General features: G+C 38.4%; 1 protein-coding gene across 1 annotated transcript; it reads left to right on the plus strand.

Annotated features, from left to right (window-relative positions):
- The first annotated feature begins 58 nt into the window (after positions 1-58).
- NRAS (NRAS proto-oncogene, GTPase) lies at positions 59-10,447 on the plus strand. Its single transcript, XM_027535985.1, has 7 exons — positions 59-193; positions 695-822; positions 2,917-3,095; positions 5,053-5,212; positions 5,924-6,047; positions 6,366-6,407; positions 6,515-10,447. Exons 2-5 carry the CDS (start codon positions 712-714, stop codon positions 6,041-6,043), a joined length of 570 nt encoding a protein of 189 aa, XP_027391786.1. The 5' UTR covers positions 59-193; positions 695-711; the 3' UTR covers positions 6,044-6,047; positions 6,366-6,407; positions 6,515-10,447.
- Positions 10,448-21,468: the final 11,021 nt, after the last annotated feature.

Here is a 21,468-nt window from a genome sequence, read left to right on the forward strand (position 1 = left end):
GGTCTGCCGCGTGACTCCTGGGTCAGAGGCCCACGTGGCCGGGGCGGGGACTTGGGCGCAGACTGATTACGTATCGGGCGGGGCCGGAAGTGCCGCTCCCTAGTGGGGGCTGTTCATGGCGGTTCCGGGGTCTCCCAACAATTTTCCCGGTTGTGGTCGTAATCTATCCGAAGTGGAGGCAGTGGAGCTAGAGGTAAGGCTCTGGCGTGTGTAGCGTTCAGCTTTCGAGCATAGTGATAATTCGTTGTTGCCAGAAATCGAGCGGAATCGACGAACTGGAAACAAAGGCCCTGGGCGGAGGTGTCCTTCGATTTGAGCCCTACGGGGGAGTTCTCTGGGGAAAGGCGGGCGGGGTCGAGGGGTACTAAGACAGGGAGACAGCCTGGCCGCCGTCCCCCAAAGCTGAGAAGATTTACAGGAGGAGTAGGAAGGGGGGTTTCCTTTACCTTAGGCTGAGGGCGGGGCCCAAAGTCTTGAAAACGAGGTTGAGGGTAGCTGGAAGGTTAATCCAGAATTCTGAGATCCGCAGTAACCTGCAAGTGTGTTTAAACTCCTGAATCACTTTGAGAACCAAGCGGAGATGAACGTGTACGGAACCAATTCATTTCAAATTCTGGTTTTAGTTACTGTTGATTACAGAAAGCTTTGAAGTTCTGTGATTCGCCAGTTAACCCTAATTGCTGCTTTCCCACAGGTTCTTGCTGGTGTGAAATGACTGAGTACAAACTGGTGGTGGTTGGAGCAGGTGGTGTTGGGAAAAGTGCACTGACAATCCAGCTAATCCAGAACCACTTTGTAGATGAATATGATCCCACCATAGAGGTGAGGCCCAGTGGTAGTCCGCTGACCGTACCTCTCTGTTTCCATTTAGTCTTACCCATTCCCTCCCCCGTACCCTTCAGCTGTTCTTTAGCTAAAGGAATGATCAGAAGACAAAAAGTAATTTGGGGCTCTGTGTTTAGTAATACAATAAGTTAAGCTTTTTTTACATGTTTGTGGGAAAGAGTTCATTTTTATTAGCTGCTGAAGATTTTATAAGAAGTTTACAGTTTTTAACCGTTTTGTAAACTGTTGCAAACTCATTGTTGAACTCGTTTAGTTTCTTCGCATGATAGCTCTGTTAAAAAGAACACAGGTCATAGTATAAATATCTGAATAATAGCAGGAAGGAGAAAAAGGATTGAGCGGTCTAGGTGTTTCTTACATAGTTGGAAGCAACTGAAACTGGGGGTTGAGGTAAAAAGAACATGAGATTTTGAGTCACTGTGCCTTGGAGTACTGTCCTGTTTTCAGTTTATTAGTTATGTGATAGTGAGCAATCACTTCTTCGTCTAGTAAAGTACCGTAAATTTGTCTTGCCTGACACACAAGCAATGTGAAAAATCAAGTATGTTAAATGTTTGTGGATGCTGATGCAGTGTGATTATTACTTATTTAAGGATTCTGTTGTGTTTGTAGGAGTTCATGTTACAGATTGATTTCAATAAGTGGTATCTAAAACCCTTAACATAAATAGTTTGTAATGTTATTCAATTTAGAACTGTAAAACTCTAGAGATTATTTTAATCCACACCCTGGTCTTTGTACTACCTAACCACTAAGTGTTTAATGCAAGCTATCTCTAATATAGGCATTCTTAAAAATTAGTCCTTAGCAAAATTTTATTTTAGGCTTACCAGCTTTAGTATTAATGGTTGTAATATTTTGATGTTTTTCAGAGTTTTATTTGTTAAAATGTAGTTTACATAAAGTAAGTCTTATAGGTACAGCTCAGTGGCTTTAAATTTGTGTACACCATGTAAGCATCACATAGATAACAATATAGACTGTTTCCAATGCTCAGGAGAGTTCTCTCATGCCCCTTTCTAGTCAGTAAACCCCCTTGTCCTGCCAGGAAATAACCACTGCTCTGACTTCTGTTATCTTATTTTAGTTTGACTAAAACCTATCTTTATAATTTTAATTTTGCTTATTTTTGACTAAAACCTATCTTTATCATTTTAATTTTGCTTATTTCCCCAGAGCACTCATACACTTGACCATATTTCATGCTTCAGGGAAGTTTTGGCAATGTGAATTCTCTGTTAATTTGAAAGTATATTACAGTCCTGAAATGCAGTAAGTTACTGAGGAGCTGTTGAATAGGCTGGCAAACTGTGTTACATACTGTTCCTGAATCCACATCTTTAGTGTGTGATGAGGTTATTTTCTTTGAATTCCCAGAACATAAATTTTTTTTTTTTTAAATAAAAATTTTGCATTTGAGCCAAATTGAAATTTTTTTTAATATGATCTGTGCATCTCTTTCTTCCCAAGGAATTAATGTAACTTAACCTTGTTTGGAACTTTCAGGAATTTGATTCATGAATATTTGAAAAATATTCATGTGGATGAATATTCCCAAATATTCATGATGACATCTGTCATGATGAGAAAAATAGTTTGGTGTTATAACCTTTTCTGAAATAAATGATATTTGTGTATATAATCTTGAACACAAAAGACACTGTATCCTAGGCCAAGTTGTAATTGGTGGTAGAATAGTATATTGACAATAGACAATTCAAACGAGAGAAGTGCAGCTCATACTTCAGTGAAATACACTGTGAACCTAATCTCTATCTTATCTGCAATAGAACTATCCTTTGAATTACCATGTTTTCTTCATCTTATCCAGGAACAGTGACCACAGTTTCTTTTCTGCAGGCATATAGCATTTGGGACTTTTTCCTAGGGTGACATTAAGTACTTTCTGTGTGATTATGTATATATTAGCAGTTTGAGGGACAAAGCAAAGAGACAGAGTTGGACTTGATTAGAGTTTGTTTAACCTTGGCAGTAACATTGCATTCCCTATGATTTTTAATAAAAATGGAATCTCCCTCTCTCCCTACCCTCCTACCCTCCACACCCCAGGATTCCTACCGAAAACAGGTGGTTATAGATGGTGAAACCTGTCTGTTGGACATACTGGATACAGCTGGACAAGAGGAGTACAGTGCCATGAGAGACCAATACATGAGGACAGGCGAAGGCTTCCTTTGTGTGTTTGCCATCAATAATAGCAAATCATTTGCAGATATTAACCTCTACAGGTACTAGGAGCATTGTTTTTTCTGAAAGGATGATCTTTAAATGTGTTCTGAAGTTTTGGGATAGGGATGAGGATACCACACTAGGGAAGATACAGATTTTTAATTATGAAAAGAATTTCTTTTAGGTTGTGGTATTGGAAATCTGGGGTTATTACTGAAAGTTAATACTGGGATTTATTTTACATAATCTACTTTGGCTAGAATGCGTGGTAATACATACATGAGGCTTGCTAATGGTAGTGATTTAGAACTAGAGGTTTTGTTATGAGAGATCACTAAGGAATCTCAAGAGCAGAAGACACCTCTGAAAAACACTCTTCAGTAACAGAGACAATAATAGGAAGCAAAAAATGGGGAGAGGGTAGATAAAGAAAGCAGGCCAAAGGAATGTAAAGATGGCCTTTCTGCACAGAACTTTAACTTTCAAAGCTCGATTGGACCATATAAATTCTGGTATGACATTCTTATTTTACAGAAGCAAAGTTCAGAAGGAGGTTTGTTAGATTTTTCATAGTCATGATTGTTATTAATAGACCCAGAACCAAAAACTCAGGGCTTCTTTTTCTTAGACCTGTGGTTTTAAGCAGAATAATATAGTGGTTAGGAATATAAACTCTGCCTGGGTTACAGCTTGACTCCATCATCTCTTAGCCATGGAAGCTTGGGGCAAACTATTAAATCTCTGAGCCTCCTTATCTAACAGTATGAAGACAGTGGTACTTACTCAGAGTTGCTGTGAAAATTAAATTAGTTAATAAATATGGGAATCCCTCAGAGCAGTGTTTGCCACAGAGTAAATGCTATGCAAGTGTTCTGCCTGTAACCTTGAGTCCTGTTGTACACTCCAACCATATGAAGATGTCAACTCTCAGAAACTAGTCCAAAACTGGTTTTCTTCCCCTAAACCTGTTCTACTTTCCATTTTCTCTCTGGAATTAATAAAGCACTGAATAAAATGCTCAGCACTTGGCAAGCACCTAATTAATATTTGCTAAATTTCTACAAATCATTTTCCTCTTCAGCTCTCTTGTCTTATCCCTTCACATAGGGTACTGCCATCACACCAAACAAAGCTCAGTTCTGTAGATAGCCAGTGAAATGCATTTCAAGTTCATGATTGTGTGTGTAATTCAAAGGGAGAGTCTAGAGCAGTGCTGTGCAGTATGGTAGACAAGCCATTTGTGGTTATTCAAATTCAGTAGAATTAACAATTCAAGAGTTAGTTCCTTGGTCCCACGTTAGCAACTGACTTTTCAGGTGTTGTTCAGTAGATTCATGTGACTAGTAGACGTAGTTGGACGGGGCGGCTGGAGAATGTTTCCGTCATCATGAGAATACCCGTTGGACAGGGTTGGTCCAGAGAATCTGGAGCAATAGTTTCCACACTGCTGTGTCGTATGTCTTGTCATTGAAGAGAGTACTATCAGTTGGGAGTTCCAGATCTTTTAATCTGCTGTTAATAAGAGCAGTTATAGTGTGTTCTAATTTATATCTTGGACTTCCAACTGTAATTTTGTTTGAAGAAAATGTTTGGACACCACCCATCCAGAGAAGTGGATAGACTGTCTTTCATTAAATACTGTCATACTCTAGGAATCTTCAGAAAGTTATTTGGAGGCAGTAAGCTTTACTTTTTATACTTCAGACCTTAATCTAGAGTGTGATTTTGAGTTGCCAGTTAAATCCAGAGCCCAGCTCTTCAGAGAATCAAGAAACCTAAAAGGGGCCTGTGTCAAGATAGAAAGTGAACTGGTACTTGGCTTTCTTGTGGCTATTGCATCAAGTCTAAACCAGTCTTCTTAGTATGCAAATAGTTAAAAACAAAAACAGGGAAACGCAATACTAGAAGCCAGTAGGGCTAGCTGAAGTTTGTTACATTTTATTTTTTTACTTTAGACTGTTTATTCCTTCCTAAAAGTTTATTCTTATGTTACCATAATACATTCCCTTCTTTTAGGGAACAGATAAAGCGTGTAAAGGACTCGGATGATGTACCTATGGTGCTAGTAGGAAACAAGTGTGATTTGCCAACAAGGACAGTTGACACAAAACAAGCCCATGAACTGGCCAAAAGTTATGGGATTCCATTCATTGAAACCTCAGCCAAGACCAGACAGGTATAGTACAGCTTTCAGCATCTGGCAAGGGTTTGTTTAAGCAGAAAAAGTTTGATTGATGGACTCTTCACTAGAGATGTGATCTGCATTCTTTGTTGTTTGGGTTGGTTTTGGTTTTGTGGGGTTTTTTTTAATGAATTTGACCGTATCTGGTCTTAGTTGCTGCATGTGGGATCTAGTTCCCTGATGAGGGATCAAACCCTAGCCACCTGCATTGGGAGCATGGAGTCTTAACCACTGGACCACCAGGAAAGTCCCTGGTTTGGATTTTTTAATAGAGTTCTGTTTTTTTTAATCTGCAGTTTAAACCCAAAATAAATTTATTAATATTCTGATACGGTTTCTTTTTTACGCCTGCTTTAACATGCACAAGTATTTCTAAATGAAGACCCTTGATTAAAGATACTTAAAATGTTAGTCCTTTCTCCATCAACACCAGCTACTGTTTAAGGTATAGGCCCTCCTGAATGAAATCTTTAGATTTGAAGGTTCTATATGTCTCCTGTTACCCATTTTCTTTTGCTTGAATGTTATTTTTGCAAAAAGTGCTGTTTGTATATCAGCCTGCTAATGTGATACAGTACGAACGCTCAGCCTATTTTTCAACTAGTAATTGAATAATTGCCATTTTAAATCCACATAAGGAAGTACAAATTAGAGCTTACAGCTTGGGCTGTGTAAGCTGTCTTTATCGTTTTCTCTGTTTTATAGGGTGTTGAAGATGCCTTTTACACACTGGTAAGAGAAATACGTCAGTACCGAATGAAAAAGCTCAACAGCAGTGATGATGGCACTCAAGGCTGTATGGGGTTGCCGTGTGTGGTGATGTAACAAGGTGAGTGAGCATGTAGTCTCTTGATGTTGGTATAAGTACTGTTGAGGCAATTTGGAGGAGTATTGCTGTTATCTTTTCTGTGTTGCTATTGAACTGAGAGTTTCACCTCATTTAAAAATCTAAAATTAACTGCTTTCCTTTTGGCAGCCTTTCTGAGAGTACTGCAGCCTAAACTGTTTTTAAAACGTAATTATTTTACAGACAGTGTTACCTTTTCAATAATATTAGAAATTAGAAGACTTTGTTTATGAAATATATTACCAGAAGCGTAAAGGATCACTATTTGATGATGACATGGTATATATTCTTTTCTCATAGATACTTTTAAAGTTCTCACATCAGAAAAGAGCCACTGTCAAGGTAGGACAAGTTTGGAAATGAATGGATTATCATTTATGTTGATTTCGTAACCTTGTTTTTCCAATACTCTCTATGTGCCATTTATACAGATTCCATCTTTATTTCAGCTGCACTGACACCCTGGTCCTGACTTCCCTGGAGGAGAAGTATTCCTGTTGCTATCTTCAGTCTCAAAAAGAAGCTCCTGCTATTTCCCCAACTCTCAGTAGATCAATATAATATTCTCTATTTGAGAAGTTCTCAAGAATAACTACCTCCTCACTTGGTTGTCTGACCAGAGAATTGAACCTCTTGTTACTCCCAGTATTTTTCCACCCTGGGTTCTCCCCCAGCACACACAAACGCACCTCTGCCACCCAGGTTTTTCATCTGAAAAGCAATTAATACTCTGAAACAGAGAACCAAACTGTAGAAACATGAAATTCTGTAGAAAACAATGTCTTGAGCTCTAAAGTAGCAACTGCTGGTGATTTTTTTTTTTTTTCCTTTTTATTGTTGAACTTGGAACTATGTTGGTTTGTGGAGAAATGTCATAAATTACTGTTTTGCTGAGAATATAGTTAATGTTGCTCTCTGGTTTGTTTGTAATGTTATCAGCTATATTCTATAAACTGGCATCTACTCTGTATTTAGAAATACAAAAATGAATACTGACCTTTTGAGTCTACCCTCATCTTCTCGACTTTCTTGTAATTAAATGTAACTTTCACGATGAAGTGCCTTTTGCCTGGGAGTGACTCGTAGACTTCCTTTAAAATACTTCAGTGGAATAGATGTCTCAGAAACTGTTATACATAAGAATAAATGTCTGAGATACGTCTATGACCCATCTAGCTTTGAGGGAAAGATATACCAATATGATAGCAGATGCCATTTCTTACATCTATAAAGTTGATTTTCTGGAGACCTATTTTGGGGCTCTCCGAGAGAAAGATGAGACTATAAATGATTAGGAATAATTTCACTTAATTTTTACCTAACCTCCACTTTTTGTTTTGTAGTTTACTACCTGCAAAACATGTAATTTGATTCCTTTTAGCTTACAGATAATCTAATGTTCAATGAACTTCCATTCATATTTTAATTTGGATCATATCAGGAAGTCTACATTTGCAGGTGTTCAAAAATTGTAAAAGTGTGATGCAGTTTTATTTAATAGCTGTGATCAATGATTTTCAAGCCTCAAATATGTTAATAGACACATTTTCACTGTATATCATGGTATTAATAATTATTGATGTATATAATTGTCCTTGGTCCCCTTCTCTGTTCATCACCTCATGGCAATGGCTTGATTAATTATTTCAGCTGAGTAAAGCATGGTGCTAATAGACCAGGGTCACAGTGTCAAAACTTCAGTGAGCCAGTAAGCATCACAGAGAAAGAAATTCTTTCACATTTGCTCACCATTAACTCCAGCTAATAGTTTTGCCAGATGTGTGTGGTTAGTCCTGCAAGGAAAGGAGAAGTCAGTTAATACAAATTCTTAACCAGGACTGGAAAAACTTGTTTTCCTGAGAAGGGTCAGCTTAGAAGTCTTTATCTGGACTCTATTTTTAGCCACATGGAAATCAAATTAAGCTGATCTTTTTTCTCAAGTTTTTGAGAGTGAGGATGCCTCAGATCAACATTTTTAAAATATTCTTTATTCTTACGTTCTTTTAAGGGTTTAAAACAACGTTGAGTAATTAGTCTGGGCATACCAGGTAACAAGCTGATAAGTTTGTGCTGAACAAGAAGTAGCCTTTGGATTGAAATTGCTGTTTTGAGAAGGGATAGAAAATATAATTAATAATTATGAGACTTGACTTTTCTATTTGCAGATAATATCCTGATAATTCTGATGAAAATAGACTTGGATAATTTTTGATAAAAGAATCGTTCCAAAATGGCCACTTGCTGTTCTCGTCTTCTAATGTGTAAATACTTACTGAGGTCCTCTTCTAATATGAGTTGTCATTTATTAAGCAAATTCCACATTGCCTTGAAATGAATTCGGAAGAGAAGAAAAAGTCATAGTATACCCAGAGAATGAAAAATCCAGAGAATTGTGCTCCTTAGTGTTAATTCTGAAGCCTTCGTAGTCCACACCCATAGACAGAAACTCTCTGCCACTTTGCTTCTACTCCTCTTGGAGCATTGCGCTGTCATTTCCTTGAGGATAGATTGAGGCTTGTCAACTCAGTTGTATTGTCTTCCTCCTCTTCCTCTTGTCTGTGTGACTGACAGTGTGACTCTTACTAATGTCAGATGCGGGGATGCGGGGAGGTGGGGGGGAGTAGCTCATTTTAGGCTCTTGCACCCTTTACCGTTGTATGTGTGTGTCTTTTAGTTTTCTCAAGAATGTTCTAAGCACAGAAGTATCTAAATGGGGCCAAAATTCAGACTTGAAAATGTTCTTTTAATAGCTTCTTAAAAAGTTACACTTTGGTGTGAATTTTGGCAGGATAGAGTGACAAACTCTTAAACGCTGAATAACTTCAGTTAGTGTGTTATAGTTTTTAGAATATGTTTGTGATTGCTGAAAACAATTATAGTTTACCTCAAAATCTGAAAGTCTCTTTCCCCAAGTTAAGTGCCTGGCCAGCTGTCAAAGATTACATATTACTTTATGTTTGTTTGTTTTTTAAAGGTTGCACATTCAAGATTGTGAAAATAAGGTGTTCTGTCTGAAAGCTACCATGCCTGTCTGTAAATGAATCCACTGAGTGCTGTACTTGTTCCAACAGCTTACTACAGAATGCTACTTGGTAATATCATACTCGTTACAGTTTTCACTTCAGGAGTGTACTAGGTAGAATGATCCTGTGTGTATTGTAGTGGGCTCCATGTTTAGTCTTTTCAGCATCCTTTAAACTGCTGTGAATTTTTGTCTTGACTTGAAAGCAAGGATAGAGAAACACTTTAAAGAGATACTTTGGGTTTTTTTCCATTCCAGAATTGGTGAGCATAGTTAGATTTTGCTTTACATTTACAGTCATGAACTCTTAAGCTGGCAGCTACAACCAAGAACCAAAAGAGGGTGCATTCTGCTTCTTGTAATTCATCTTTGCTAATAAATTATGAGAAGCAAAGATAATTAATTAGAGAAACTATTTTATTTGGGTGGTTTCTATAAACAAGGGACTATAATTCTTAAACATTATTTTTCATTTTTGCTGTTTCTTTAAGAAACCTAATGTGCCACAACATTATTTTAAGGTGTTTCTTAAAAGAATTGTTTTTAAAAGTGTTCTCATTTTCAGAGTAATTGTAGATATATTTCAAAATATAACTGATAATTTTTAAAGGCCTGAGTACTGACCTAAGAAGCAGTTGTATGAATTCTCTGGGGGGAAGGGAGGAGCTCAGTGAAAGTTGTATGACTTTTATATTTCTGTGCCATCAAATAAAGGTAAAAATGTCTTTTGTGCAGTTTTGCTGTTCAAACAGAAACTATTGGCCTCCTTGGCCCTAAATGAAAGGGCTGGTATTTTAAGTTGACTATTTTATTGTAAATTAATCCATCTTAATTTTTTTAAATTTGGTTGAATGTTCTCTTGTTAAATGTTTAAAAAATAAAAACTGGAAGTTCTTTGCTTAGTCATAACTGTTTTTGCCACTGATGTGCCTTTGTTGAAAGTTAATATTAAATTCAGACTTCTGGATGTGATGTTTGGACTATATTGGAAGGTCTGAGTTCCTCATTTTGTCAGTATAAAGTAAGTCAGAGCCTGCTTTAGTATGTCAAGTATGATTCATAGCTATATGTCAGATTCTCACACATTAACATGAAATGTTAGAAACTACCATTGGATCTTTTGGTCTGTCTTTGTGCTATTGCACAGTCTACCAATCTTGGTAGTTTTTTGTTTTTTTAATTAATTTTTATTGGAATATAGTTGCTTTACAATGTTGTGTTAGTTTCTGCTGTGGAGCAAAATGAATCAGCTATATGTATACATATAATCCCCTCCCTTTGGATTCCTTTCCCATAAGATGTGCACTATTTTTGATGGTTGTGTAAGATTCCACCAAATGAATGAACTGCAATTGATTTACCTAGTTGTCTGTTGATGGATTAAGTCATTTCTGGTTTTGGGGGTCAGTGTGTTGGGGAGGCTATTTTAAATAGTGCTGAGATAAACATCACTGCACACATACCATTGGGCACATCTTCCAGTTTTTCCTTAGGATAAATTCCAAGAAATAGAATTGCAGATTCTGAGGTTTCAGGCTTGAATCTTGGTGTAGTTTTGAGAGCCAGAGAACATAGGTTCCAACTATAATTTTGCTCCTCTAGCCAGTAGTTTCCTCATTTTGCAAAATAGGGAAATTGAATAAGAATATCACAGATTTCCCAGTCCTAATTTAGGAGATATAAAAGAGTGATTTCAAACCTAGACTTTTTCAGTCAATACCAGAATACTGTGATTATGAGGACCTTGGTTCATTCTACCAAAGGCATCAAATTTATTTTCACTTTTTTTTTAAAGGCAGAGATGTGGATCATTAGTATTTGACTGAATTAATCTTAAGGAAACCAAATTTAAGCAACAAAATAATGTTTCTAGCTACTGGGATGAGTATAAATACTTTAGATTGTAAAATGTATATGCCAAACAGAATCATAGACTTGGTATATCTAAAACAGATTTCCTCCTGAGTCAGTTATCTATGCCTCACATCAGGTGTTTTGTTCTAATATTTGACCCCCAGATAACTGAGAAAGAGGAAAGAATATTGTCTTACTGATGAGAGCTGCTGTTTGCTTAGCAAAATGAAGCTATAGAAAAGACACACGATGAAAAAGCTAAGGAAACTTGTTTATTTGGAATATAAGGGGACCTCCCATATATCTCTGTGCTTTTAAGGTTCCTATTCTTAGGACTAGCAATTCTCAAGGTCATTAAAAGGCCAACAGTTGCATGAGTTATTTGATATCCATGAATACATGTAAAGGGGCCAGGAGGTCATGCTAGTGATCATTTTGCAAAACTACTTAGGACACATTTCAGATTCTGTCCAGCCCCTTGACTTGAGAGCATGGAGAGAATCAGTGTCTAGTATCCAAATCAAAGGGTATGCTTTTGTAACGCTCCCATTGTACTCTGGGCAATGAAATGTGGTCCTATACCTTAGTAAAGGAAAACTGGAACTCCGGGAGCATCCTAGAACATCCAAAATACAGATAAATACCCTTTGCAGTGCCAAAGGGAGTATCAATGGTTCAGATGCGGGAACTGGAAGTAGACCTAGTGAATTAATCTTTCTTATCTGGAGACGTTGCGTTCATGATTTACTTGGCATTTGCACCGAAATAGTTAACTTATTAACCTATAGTGGGGAGAGGGGAGATGTTTTCAATTTAATGTTTAATCTGTTCTTAAAACTAGTATAAATACAGATTGTCATCAGTTTGTAGGCATCATATAAAGAAAACAAGGGATAGTGCCTGCAGTATTGGGGGTTAAGGTGATAATAAATGTTTCTAAAGATAGAGGCAGCTACATGCCTAACCAGGGAGGATGTGGTTGAAACTGAGCAGTTGCCTGCTAGAGCCTTCAGATGCAGAATGCTGAAATACTATCCTGGTCAGGAAAAGCAGTCTTCTAAAAATAGTTCCTGTGGATGTGATAAAATTGGCACTGTTGACACTTTCTATAGGAGCTCGAGATGTGTGAGTTCTGTATGATACTTGTCTGAAGGAAAACGGCACGTTGTTAAAGTCCAAAATGAAACTCTAGCACAGCCTATGAACTGAAGTTACCAAGGTCTGTGTCCCTATCGCCGCCTGATTCTATAGCTTATTCTCTGACATTTCCTCTCGGAGAACCAAGTTCAGATTCCACTGTGAGACAGCCACGTGATGATTTTGTTTCACTGGTTTGGTAAGTTTTCCTTCCTAATCTACTTAGCAGGTTTTTATTGAACCTACTACCTGCCTGGATGCTGCGCTACTCTTGAGTGTACAGCAGTGAACCAGATAGACTGTCTCTTCATTCATTCTGTATTGAGAAGAGATCTCAAAAACAAACATTTCTGAGTTACAATTTGGTGATTATTTCAAAGGAAAAGAACATTGTTCCCTGAGACACAACTTGTCTAGCCTCGCTGATCCGGCTGCCACCCTCATGACACTGCCCAAGGTCACCTCCTTCCTGATTTTTCTGAGAATAATCAAGGCTACCCAAGAGGCACTAGAACCTGTCTCAAGCTTCATTGCTTCCTGTGTCTCTTCTTTTCAAGTCAAGGCTCTCAAAAAAGGAAACTGTATATTGTTTCACAGTTTCAAAGTGCTCTTACATGCATCTTGTTGAACCTCCCATAAAAGCCATGTGAAAGAGGAATGGTCTTTTTATACTGATGTAAATCACATAAAAATAGATTGATTTATTCCAGATTTGAACCCAGGTCTTCTGACCTTAGATTCTGTGCTCATTTTGGATCAGCTAGTGCAAATGACCCTTGAACAACACACATTTGAACTGGGCAGTTTCCCTTATATGCAGATTTTTTTCAGTAGTAAGTACTACAGTACTGCACAGTCCAAGGTTGGTTAAGTCAAGAATACAGAGGAACCATGCTGAGGGCTGACTGTAGGTTATAGGTGGGTGGTCAACTTCGTACAGGACTTAGGGCGCCCCTAAGTCCTGCATTGTTCAAGGGTCAGCTGTAATTTTCAAACCATGCTGCTCAAAGCCCTTGAAGTATCATAAAGGAGATGTCTGAGAAAGCCTGAGTGGGCGGGGTCTTCTCTTCCTCCCTTGTCCTTCAACTCAGGCTCCGTTTTCATCAATTTTGGGATTTGGGGTTTGTTTGTTTTTTTTTTTTGGCATATTAGATATTTTATTTTTATAGGCTTAAATATCAAGAATGATAATTTTTAATTTACCTGAAATTTGGTATGAAATGACCTTATCTTTCAAGTAGTTTTACTAATTTTTAATAGTAATAGAATCTGCCTTAAAAAATTGAAAAGAATTGGAAACCACATGTAGAATTGCAGTTAACCTTTACGCAAAGTTAATCACTTTAAAGTTTTGTTGTTGTTCTGTCATCTTTAGTGATGATTCTAATGCACAGAGTTATAATTCATATGTATGCAGTCATCTCTGTGTGTGAAAATTTTGTAATTTTTCACAAACCATCTAGTTCTGTACCTTATTCATTTCATTTAATAACATAAATTCCACACCTTTTCTATGTCAGTGTATTAATAGCAACATCTTTCTTTTGAAAAATATGTAATACTATATATAACCTCTCTACTGACAAATACATAGGCTATTTATTTGATGATTTTCACACATCAGATATCATTATATTCAACATATATTTGCCAGTATGTGCATAGAGCAAATTCCCACAAAATAGTTGGTTGTACTTGATGCGTTTTTTATTTTAATACATACAACCTTACTTTTCCTCCAAATAATTTTTTAAATTATTTATTTTTGGCTGTGCAGAGTCTTTGTTGTTGAGTGCAGGCTCTCTGGTTTCAGTGAGTAGGGACTCTCTAGTTGCAGTGCGTGGGCTTCTCATTGCAGCAGCTTCTCTTGTTGCGGAGCACAGGCTCTTGTGCATCCCAGCTCAGTAGTTGTGGTGCGTGGGCTTAGTTGCTCCTCGGCATGTGAGGTCTTCCCAGACCAGAGATCGAACCCATGTCCCCTACATTGGCAGATAGATTCCTAATCACTGAACTACCAGGGAAGTTCCAGATAATGTTTTATGAATATATTCCTTCCAACAGTACATGAAAGGATGTTTTATCCCAGACCTTGGGCAACTCTGGGACGTATCAAAATTTCAAACTCTAACCAGATTAATATGTAAACTGTGATACTTTGTCTACTGTCCAATCTGCATTTCTTTATCAATATAAGCATTTTCATCTTTTCATTTTAGGCTTCCATTCAAGATTTAATTTGAACATTTCATAAGTAAACGTTTTAAACACCCTTCAACTTCACCAGTCTCCTCCTCCAACTATCTGTCAAGCTGGAATCACTAGTCACATCCTCATGTCTAGGTTCAAAACCAAACACTCTGGGCACAGTCATGGTCATTGCACAAGTAAGCAAGAGCGAGGCCATATATAACACCATGGTTAAGAGCCCTGACTCAGGAGCCAGAAATCCTGAGCTTAAATCCCACCTCTACCGCTTAATAACTATGAGACCTTGGACAAGTCAGTCTTTGTACCTGAATTTCTTCAACTGTAAAATGGAAGTAATGATACTTCCTCAAAAGATTACTGTGAAAATTAAGTGTATTAATATATGTTAAACAAAAAAACCTCAGAACAATGCTAAGCATTGTTGCTACTGCACAGACCCCAGGGCATGCTTCCCGTTCTCTCCTAACAGAACACAGTATACTGTTGATGTTTTGATTGCTTTGTTAAAAGCAAATGACTGAATTTTAGTTCCATTCGAGAGACAGAAGACAAAGTCAGTTTGTCTCATGGAAAAGGATGAGTCTTACAAATTTGACTTCTTCATTTTTAGGCATGTGTGGGAAATTATGACTGACAGAGAAATGAGGCTGAATCCAGTAAAATACCATAAAATTTCATAATTTGATTATGTTCCAAACTAAAACTCATCCCTTAGGTTTAAGTTAACTTTTACACACCTTTAAAAGGTGACCAAAAAAGTCCACAGTTAAAAGGGTTATTATAGTCCAAACTGGAGTTGTGAGGAACTCAGAAGTGCTGCCACTGAAGCAATGTTACAAAGGATTAAGCTTATCCTGAACATTTACTCTGGTACCCTGAGCCCTGTAGAACACTGTGGCACCTGAACTGTGAGTGCCTGTGAGGGCATTGAAGGGGGTGAGGTGAAGCGCAAGTTGGAAAGGGCTGGGAACTCCCTGCAGGTTTTGTAGCAGTGGGGGAAACCAGCTATAGAATAGAAGAAGGGCTTTCTGGACAAAAGCCAGGCAGCAGTAATCTGTGTACACAGCTCGTTCCTTTTAAGTGTCTGATACCTCCTCCCTGTAGAGCCTCAGATTACAGGTGTCTCTTAACTTGATAAAATACAAGAAATCTCCACTTTAAAAAATAGTCTGTAAATTTGTTACTTGGTACTCTGCTTTCCATTGGAATAATGTTCTGAATGATGGAAAGTGTGAGCTCCAACCAGTGTAGCCATAATTTGACTGAAATATTTAACATTAACAATTTCTAAAAGACATATAAAATAGTTTTCTTTTGCTAAAAAACTAAAAAATAAATGAAACATTTATATACTGATACTTGAAGAAAAAGCAAGTTTAATTACAGAAAATGAGTAGAGAGATTTGTCTCATTTAAGAGGACTTCTGGACATTTTTATTTAAGGGCTATACATGATAATAGGACCAGATTAAGTTTTGTTTTAAATTCAGTTTTTTTTTTATGATAAAAATACTTGTTCATGGTAGAAAATGCAAATAAGACAAAAGAAAAAACAATCGCCATCATCCCACTGCCCAGACAGAACACTTGTAGAAGTTGTCCGGGGTGTTTTCAGTGTCTATACTGAATACATAAATTAAATGTCTTTCTGGGACTTCCCTGGCAGTCATGGTTAAGACTGTGCTTCCACTGCAGGGGGCGTGGGTTCCATCTCTAGTCAGGGAACTAAGATCTCTCATCCCGCCTTGTACAGCAGATAAATACAGAGGTGGGAGAAGAGGCCCTGGTGAACAGCTTCCAGTTTCCATACCTTTTCACGTGCCACCTTGAAGCCATGCTCAGCACCCACTCATCCTGCAGTCAATGATCAAGCATGGTGAGGGTGTAAAGTTGGACCAATTCTGCTCAATCCTGAATTCCTACAATGGGCAGTCTTTATGGGAGCTCCCCATTTGCCTGGCTAAGATTTTCTCAGACTTCAGTCTGAGGCTCGTCAGTCCCAACCATACTGAACTAATTACAGTTCCTCAGGTGGGTTATGAATTCTTGAAAAGAGTACATCCATGGGACTTCTCTGGTGGCGCAGTGGATAAGAATACGCCTCCAGTGAAGGGGACTCGAGTTCAATCCCTGGTCCACCCTAGCCCAGGAAAATTCCACAGGACACAGCGCAGCTAAGCGCTTGGGTCTACTACTGAACCAGCGGTCTAGAGCCTGAGCTACAACTGCTGAGCCAGCATGCTGCAACTACTGAAGCCTGTGTGCTTAAAGCTCACCAACCCCAACAAGAGAAGCCGCCACAGTGAGAAGCCCTCGCACTGCAACCCAGAGTAGCCCCCGCTCACCACAACTAGAGAAAGCCCGCACAAAGAAACGAAGACCTAGTGCTGCCAAATAATAAAATGTTTTAAAAAGTGCATTCTATGAACAGGGGACTAGACTGTAAAATAGGTGGATTTATAATAAATACCTGAGGAAGCACGAATGGAATAAGAGCATGAAATAGCAAAGATGATCCCATAGGTTCAAGGAACCTTGTTTTCTCTCTAGTGCTGGGTAATCATGGGGAAATCTACTCAAGAAGTTCTGCCATTCATATGGATAGAGTCTTTGATGATAGAGTAGAGAAGTGTTGGAGGTATCTAAAAATCTATACTACCAATCTGAACAGTTCTGAGAAATGATCTACTCCTGTCCTCCATTATATTGATAGAATTGACTGAAAACCATCTCTCATCATTAGAAATCACCTTATTTTGTTTCACAACACCCATTACTACCTGAAGTATTATCTTATTGTGTACCAGGATATAAGCAGAGGGCTTGTCTTTCTTGTTCACTAAATGCCAGTGCTCAGCACAGTGTCTCGTTAGGCTCAAAAGTTGAGGCCACACTACTGGTAAGAGGAGGAGGCGGAATTGGAACTAAGTCTTGTTTACCTTAACCACTTAAACTTGGTCTTCTTAAGTGCCCAAGAAATTTGTTGAAACAATGAATGAAGAGTTAGCAAATGTTTTTGAACTGAAAATATAATGATCAAATATAATTCATCAAGGTATACTCTGGCATTGGAAGATGGATTGGAAGATGGGAAAAACAATTAGAACCTATTGCAGTGTCTGAATTTGAAGTCATTCATGTTACTCAGAATTACATTGGTTACGAGTAGCTAAAAAAAAAACCCTGACTAATCAGTGGGTAAAACAAATTTATTTTTCTCATATGTTAAGAAGTCTGGAGGTGGGCAGTCCAGGGCTGCTTTGGTGGCCTCAGGACGCTGTCCCTTTCTTTCTGCTCAAGCATTCTTCACATGTGGTTTTTGTCCTGCTTGTAATTTGTGTTACAACAATGGTTGATTTGCACTCACCCTACCCTAATATTTTCTTATTATAGGCAGGAAGAAGAAGAGCAAAAGGCAAAACATATGCCAACTGAGTTGGCCTCTTTTATTCACTTATTTTTTAAATATTTTTATTGGAGAATAATTGCTTTATCACGTTGTTACTTTCTGCTGTACAACAAAGTGAATCAGCCATATGTATACGAATATCCTCTCCCTCTTGAAGCTCCTTTCCACCCACCTACCCCCATTCCACCCCTCTAGGTTATCACAGAGCATCAAGGTGAGCTCCCTGTCCTATATAGCCTCTACCCACTAGCTATTTTACACATAGTGGTGTATATACATCAATGTTACTCTCTCAATTCATCCCACCATCCCCTTCCTCCACTACCCTGTGTGAGTTGCCATTTTTTTAAAGAGTTTTTCCAGGCAGCCGACCCAGCAATTCTGCTATTCTATTGGTCAGACTGTGTCACATGGCCACTCTCACTGCAAAGAAGTCTAGCAATATAGTTTTTTGGCTGAGCACATTGATAACACTTGTCAACATTAGTTAACTTTTGTTAATAAGAAAAAGTAGAAATTATTTTTGAACAGACAACTAGGGTATCTGTCACTCACAAAAAAATGGGAAAATTGGAGGGTAACAAATAAAGGGAAGAGTCATTTGAAGGGGAAGCAGATTTGAAAAGGAGAATGTTTGGTTTGGCTATATCAGTTTGTCAGTTCCGTTGGGAAATCCAGGTGGAAATGTCACACATACACACACACACACACACACACACAGTTCAAAAGGGACAAAAAATATTTTGGTTCAGTAACATCTTTGTAATGTGTTCTAATATAGCTGACTGAAAGCAGAGGATGGCCAAAAAGCTAAGCTACAAAATGGTCTCTTTTTTGCAAAGAGGCTTATTCCAGTTTTCAGTAGGAAAGCAAAGATAAAAGATTATTCAGTTCAGGCCCACAATTCTGTTCCAGATCAGAAGTTCCACACTGATATTACTGTCTTTAATAGACATTGTTACAATTTCATAAATTCTGCTGAATCTACCAAAGGACTTTATTTACCTAACAGTAATTATCGCAGACAAGTGTACCTCAGAGATATTGCAGGTTTTGTTCCAGAACACCACAAGAAAGTGAGTATCCCATAAAGCAAGTCACGCGACCTTTCTGGCTTCCCAGTGCATATAAAAGTGAAGTTTAAAGTATCCTATAGTTTTAAGTGTACATTAGCATTATGTTCAAAAACAATGTACATATCTTAAGTTTAAAATACTTAATTGCTAAAAAGTGCTAGCCATCATCTGAGCCTTCAGTGAGTCTTAATCTTTTTGTTGTTGGAGGATTTGCCTCGATGTTGGTATGGCTGCTGACTGATCAGAGTGGTGGTTGCTGAAGACTGGAGTGGCTGTGGCAATTAAATAAAACATTAATGAAGTTTGCTGCATCAATTGACTCTTCCTTTCGGAATGATTTCTCTGTAGCATGTGATGTTATTTGATAGCATTTTACCTACAATAGAGGTAGGAAGTTATATCATCTACATCTGTTTAGTGTGGCCACCTTCATTAATTACTTAGGTATATCTTCTGGATAACTTGCTGCAGCTTCTTCATCAGTATTTGCTGCTTTACCTTGCACTTTTATGTTATGGAGACAGCTATTTCCCCTTAACCCTCATGAACCAATCTCTGCTACCTTCAAACTTTTCTTCTGCAGCTTCCTAATAAATCTCAGCCTTTGTAGAATTGAAAAGAGGGCCTTTGTCTGGATTAGGCTTTGGTTTAAAGAAATGTTGGGTTGTTTGGATCTTCCATCCAGACTAAAACTTTCTACATATCAGCAGTGAAGCTGTTTTTCTTTCTTACCATTCATGTGTTCACTGGAGAAGCACCTTTTAATTTGCTTCAAGAACTTTTCCTTTGCATTCACAACTTGACTGTTTGGCACACAAGGCCTGGCTTTTGATCTATCTCAGCTTTCAGCTTTTCTAGCTTTTAAAGTAAGAGACATGGGACTCTTCCATTTACTTGAGCACTTAGAAGTCATTAGGGTTATTCAGTGGCCTAATTTCAATACAGTTGTGTCTCAGAGAATAGCAAGGCCCAAGGAGACAGGGAGAGATGGGAACCAGCCAGTCAGTGGAGCAGTCAGAACACATACAACATTTATCGATTACGTTCTCATTTTATATGAGTGTGGGTTAATGGTGCCCCGAAACAATTACAATGGTAACATCAGAAATCAATAATCACCAAACACTATAGCAAACAATAATAATGAAGTTTGAAATATTATAATTACCAAAACATGATACAGCGATATAAAGTGAGCAAATGCTATTGGAAAAATGGTGCCAGTAGACGTGCTCCATGCAGAATTGCCACAAAACTTCAATTTGTAAAGCAAAGCACTATAAAATGAGGTCTTCCTGTATTTAGGTGTATGTAACCCAGACTTTGTGTTATTGTGAAAGGAGCATGAGATTTTGGTCCAGAGAGCCTTAGTTTTGCATTAACAATTGGAATGCTTTGGGCAGAATACATCTCTCCTCAGAGCCTAAATTTTCTCATTTGCAAAATAAAGGTAAGGTACTCCTTGCCTTACGGGATTTTAAGAAGCATAAATAAATGCTTTGCATACTATAAAATGTTATATGTAAGAAGGATGTTCTCTTTGTAACAATATATTTAGTAAAGGTACCTGAGCACTCTAGGCTGCAGTTGGGTTTCCATAAGATTTGAAGTAGGATTTCCCTGGTGGTAAAGTGGATAAGAATCCACCAGCCAACGCAGGGGCTGTTGTTCCGTCGCTGAGTCGTATCTGACACTGTGACCTCATGGACTGCAGCACGCCAGGCTTCTTGTCCTTTACCATCTCCTGGAATTTGTTCAAACTCATGTCTGTTGAGTCAGTGATGCCATCCTCTGTCGTCACCTTCTCCTCCTGCTGCCTTCAATCTTTCCCAGCATCAGGGTCTTTTCCAATGAGTCGGCTCTTTGCATCAGGTGGCCAAAGTGTTAGAGCTTCAGCATCACTCCTTCCAATAAGTATTCTGAGTTGATTTCACAGGTTCAATCCCTGATCTGGGAAGGTCCTACATGCTGTGGAGCAACTAAAGCCTGTGCTCCACAACTACTGAGCCTGAGCTCTAGGGCCCACGAGCTGCAGCTACGGAAGCCTGTGCACCTAGAGCTGGTGCTCCACAACAAGAGAAGCCACCACAGTGAGAGATCTGTACTCCGCGATGAAGAGTGACCCCTGCTCCAGCAACTAAAGAAAGTCTGTGCGCAGCAGTGAAGACCCAGTGCAACCAAAAATAAGCAAGTACTTTTAAAAAAAGATTTGAAGTAAATTTACCACTTATTAAGTAAATTCTGTCAGGTGAATTTCTGCTAAGTCAGGGATATGTCTTACAAAAGTGTGTGTGTGTGTGTGTGTGTGTGTGTGTCTGTGTGTCTGTGTGTCTGTGTGTTGAGACTTGATGAATGTATCAGCATATTCACCAACCACAGATGGCTGTTCTCAGGACTGAAATCCTGAGAACCTTGACTTTCCAGAGCCTGCAAGACTTCGTTGTGTTCCGCTAGGGTGGAAAATAGTCATCAGTGGTCCAGTCAGAGAAGAACACTATGCATTAAGAGAATCCAATCCGCAGGAAGATTTAGAGAGTATTGAAATGCAATTCTTGGCCTACCACAGATATCGTGTCTAAAATCCCAGGGTAAACACTGAAGGCGTCACCTGTTATTCACTGTCAATGCCTAAAGTTATAAATAGGTCTACAGCTCATCTGTCTCCTTTTAGAAGAGAAGGGTCAAATTACAGGGGCA

This window comes from Bos indicus x Bos taurus, chromosome 3, assembly GCF_003369695.1.
Source record: "Bos indicus x Bos taurus breed Angus x Brahman F1 hybrid chromosome 3, Bos_hybrid_MaternalHap_v2.0, whole genome shotgun sequence".
In the NCBI taxonomy this organism is placed as follows: Eukaryota; Metazoa; Chordata; class Mammalia; order Artiodactyla; family Bovidae; genus Bos; species Bos indicus x Bos taurus.

Bases quoted from the DNA above. Each gene is read 5' to 3' on its own strand.
- NRAS (XM_027535985.1), top strand. From the start codon at position 712: ATGACTGAGTACAAACTGGTGGTGGTTGGAGCAGGTGGTGTTGGGAAA. The intron at 823-2,916 runs GTGAGGCCCAGT...TCCACACCCCAG, and splicing joins AATATGATCCCACCATAGAG to GATTCCTACCGAAAACAGGT. The intron at 3,096-5,052 runs GTACTAGGAGCA...CCCTTCTTTTAG, and splicing joins GCAGATATTAACCTCTACAG to GGAACAGATAAAGCGTGTAA.